The sequence below is a fragment of the Habropoda laboriosa genome, unplaced genomic scaffold, assembly GCF_001263275.1.
Source record: "Habropoda laboriosa isolate 0110345459 unplaced genomic scaffold, ASM126327v1 scaffold336, whole genome shotgun sequence".
Taxonomy (NCBI): Eukaryota; Metazoa; Arthropoda; class Insecta; order Hymenoptera; family Apidae; genus Habropoda; species Habropoda laboriosa.
The window spans coordinates 366,053-370,303 of NW_017100454.1; the positions used below are offsets into that span (position 1 = coordinate 366,053).

General features: G+C 32.3%; 1 protein-coding gene across 1 annotated transcript in view; it reads right to left on the reverse strand.

Moving 5' to 3' along the window:
• LOC108575920 overlaps positions 1-4,251 on the reverse strand; it is a 16,797-nt gene that overhangs the window by 6,348 nt on the left and 6,198 nt on the right. Inside the window, exons 2-5 of the mRNA XM_017938854.1 lie at positions 2,031-2,166; positions 1,655-1,829; positions 1,293-1,582; positions 1,041-1,221 (exon numbers count right to left, since the gene is read on the reverse strand). Coding sequence (XP_017794343.1) covers positions 1,041-1,221; positions 1,293-1,582; positions 1,655-1,829; positions 2,031-2,166 — 782 coding nt within the window. The remainder of the gene's footprint in view (positions 1-1,040; positions 1,222-1,292; positions 1,583-1,654; positions 1,830-2,030; positions 2,167-4,251) is intronic.

A 4,251-nucleotide genomic window follows, 5' to 3' on the forward strand; every position in this document is an offset into this window, starting at 1 on the left:
ACAATCTTTAACCGTTTATAGTTCATAGCAACATTAACCGATTTCGATAAAATTTTCAGCGTGTGTATAATTGACATAGACCTACAAAACGTATTTTTTAAATTTTCATTACGAACTCAGATAAAAAAGTTGTAAAAACGACCTTCGCTATTTTCTTCGCGATTCCGACTAATTGCAGTTTTTTCAAAAATTTTTTACACGTCATCTAGTAAACTAATCTTTCTAACTTCTCAAAAAAACTCAAGTCGTTTGGCCCAATTTTAAAAAAGTTATTCCATTTTATAGGGTGTATGAATACTTTTTTCGGTCACTGTATGTATTTCTTATACTAATTCAGCTATTAATATCTATATTGAAACATATGCTATAAAAAAAGTCATAAATATATTTCAGATACTATAAAAAAACAAATCATGTCAGAAAATGCCATTCTTAACTAATAATAGTAAATAGTAATGTATTTATAATAAAAATTCTGTACAATTGCAGTTGAATAGTTCCTAAGTCAAAAGTTTAATGTCTACTTTAATTTTATTTAAAATAGTTACATGTACATTCAATGGTATTAAAAAAATGAAAAAATTGAAATACATTTGACTAAGGAATTATCAAAGATTGGAAAGTTAGATCCTTTTAAGATCTTTTGAATTATTTTGATTACAATGTAGTAATTTCTAATACTATTTGTAGTAATGGTTTTCTGTTATGTACAATATGTAAATTTTTAACTACGTTTTATTAAGCATAGTGTTGTGATGTATAATTATGCTTGTGATATGTTATCTCTACTATTTCTAAACGCGTTTAGAATAATTTTTACAAGGTAAATAGTGTTGTACTTTAAAAAAAAAAACTAAATACTAAACCTTACCTGATTTTCTTAATATTTGAAATGTAGTATCTTATAATCTAATGAGGCTCAGAAAAAATTTGCAGTTGTAAAAGAAAATGTTTCCAATATTGTATAATGTTGTGTAAACACAATTTATTAGTAAATTATTGAACTCACAGAATAATGAAAAAGGATTAATTAAACTCACCATAATAGGTGATAACTGAGAATGCACTTTTTCACAAAATATATTCCACCATAATTGCAACAATGGTTGTAAATGTGCAGAGCCCATTGGTGGTTGAACAATACCAGTTAAGGTGTCAAAATACTGTAACCATGGTTTTGTAATACCAATGAAATGTATTATTCTAACATCATCTCTAAACCTAATAAACAACAATTTCCATTAAGCTTCTATTAATGAAAGAATTATAATTAAGTAAACACATTTCCTTACTGTTTGAATGCAGGAAGATAAGAATATGCAGCAGTAGAACACATATTGTAGATAAATGGTAAATGTGTGGACAAATATTTTCTGGACCAGTCACTGAAGTACATATTCAATAGACCTTGGTCACCACCATCAAATGAACCATTAGCAGCGGCAAATGCGGTAATAGAAGCAAAGGTTTGTTGAGATGGTCTGTATACAAATACACCAGAATTGAAACAATCAGGCCAACCCACATCAGGAGCAGCAGACAGTTCTTCTCTTTCAAACAATTCATCACAATTTTTGACAACCTAACATAGATAATACAACAAGTAAAAAATATATAATTCTTTTAATTGAACTGAATTATCTTGTGCACTTACAAGTGTATCTGCATCAAGAAAGACACATTTCTCATATTGAGTCAATCTCCAGCAATGCAGTTTGGTAAATGTAATACCCAACTCTGGTCTAGCTAAAAGTGCCAAATTAGCTTCATCCTTTGAGTCAAGCACATTTACTTCCATTACTAGAGAAAAGACTGCTGATAATTTTTCCCTAAACATAATTGAAAAAAAAAACACTATTGATAATTGACATTAGGCAGGAATCATTACTTACACCTAATTTCCAACATCAATTATCTTCTTTTACTCTAAAGAATTTTCGACGTCCTAGCTCTCACTGTTTGTGCGTTCAACGTTAGAAAACAGACAATGGTCCAATTATATTAATACAAATCACTGGGAAACGGCTTACCTCATCGTTTGTGTTACTCCAGGAGTAATCAAAACAGCCAATTCGTACTTGGTATCAACCCGACGTAGAGAGTGGGCCAAAACTAACGCTCCCAGAGAATAAGCGTCGTTGGTAGCCAACGTAACCCAGGCGTATCCTTAAAATTACAATGGCTTATTGTTGTAAATAATGCCAAAAAAGAAAATAGTACAACAATCTTACGAAAAAAAAAGTAGTCTTTGATATTTCCTCGCGACCATTTATGTAAATTGCAATACCCGCATGTACATGAATACCTTGTTGCTTGATAACATTGGTATTCACTGTATCGTTGTACATATGTAGATTGATAAGCCATTTGTCGTGTGTGAAATTAACTGTTCGCAGCCGTTGAAACATTGATTCCTAAATTGTCTTCGATATTACATCATCTATAGACTCCGAGAAGGAATGCATTTTTCTTTTGGTATAAGTAGCTCACCGATGATAACACCCTGAACTCTGCGAGTGCCATTGACTCAGATTTCGTCGCTTATCTAACTAATAATTACGTAAATTCGAAGACAATTGTAACGATTACCTAGTATAAAAATTGTTTGCTAAAAATAACGAATTATGAATAACGTGAGAAGAGTATGAGTTTATTTCGAATTATTCCGGAAATGATTGTTAAACTTTTCACGATTTTCACGTAATATCTTTTTCTCTTTTTTGCATAAATGTGTTACATTTTGAATACTAATTTGAAAGATTTAGAAACTGCACACTGCATCCATGACCGTTTTTCAAAACGATAAAACTGATAAAAATAGAAGACGCGCATGCTAGATGCTCGCTTGATCTAACCGTGGCGAACCCAAATGCGTTCAACTTGTTTTTCACCAATAAGAAATTCAGCGTTGCCGCTTTATTTATAACTCTTTCTATTTCTATTTCGCAAATGTCATCACGCGGCTCGCCCCGGCCCCGAGAATCACAAGAAATTTGGCTCCAATTTTCCTGGATAAAAGCACTATTTTTAGTCATTTATCTTCACTGTTACTTTTGCTCACGATACTTCGTCAGATAGGATATAATCGGAGAGTAAGAAGAAAAAAAAAATTCAATGTAGATCCCAGTGAGAAATCATATGATTTACTATGCCTTCTTCACGATAATTGGTTATCAGCTCTTCGACTAGTCCCTTGCTCGAAATTCTAGATATGCGGTATTAAAAGTTTCTAATTTATTAAATACTTCAACAGTTAAATTTCATCCATTAATATGATAACGTTAGAGACCCAGACTGTGATAATAATAATTCTGTTGCTCAATTTAATACAGAGAATAATTGTTTTAACATCATACGATGTGCAAAATAACCCTACGTATTCTTAGCATAAATTACCGGATTACGTGCATTAACACAGTTATAAATGGAAATGTCCATCTGTATGGTGGTATACAGAGAGATGTATACTCGAAAAAATAAGACGGCCGAAAAAAATTCGATTGATTTTTGTTTTCTTCCTTACTACGCAACACGTGTTTCATAGGACAGGAAGTATAATTACATCTTACAATTCTAGAATTATTCTGTGCAGTCTTGGGCCTTGAAAATATACCGTTCACGTTTCTGGAATGGCTGCATTATACGTATCGACATTGAATGAGATATTAAGTTTCCTGCGTTAGGTGCATTTCGCGAGGTTATCGTTGTAATCACAGAAACGGGGCTTTTGCGGAATACCGCTATACAGTGTGACAGGTTAAATGGTTGTTCGATCGACGATTATCGAGATATCAATGAATCGAATTCGATGCGTATCGATAGTATTGCATAATCCATAGCAGGCATATTTATTTATGATATACATACGTAGTTTAGGTACGTTTGTCGACACGTTCGATACTTGAAGAAATTTTACGGTTTCCATAGAAATTCAAATAATACTCGAAACTTCATATCACTAATCGCAATTGTAACCTAGAAATGTTTCCAAATTAATGCTAGTTTACATTGTTTTCAAAATTATCAGTGTGTTATCAATTATTTAATATTTGATATCGTACTACTGAAGAGATTCCGCGGAATTATGAAAGCAATCTCAATTTATTGAGTGGCTTCTCAAGTGTTCTACCTGTAGAACATTATTATTACGATTCTTTATCTATCACCATTTTACATAGGCGGATCGCATCAAAGGTGTCGGTGAAATTAAATGCAACGAACGCAAAGGCGCAGCACTGAGTCATAGGCGTA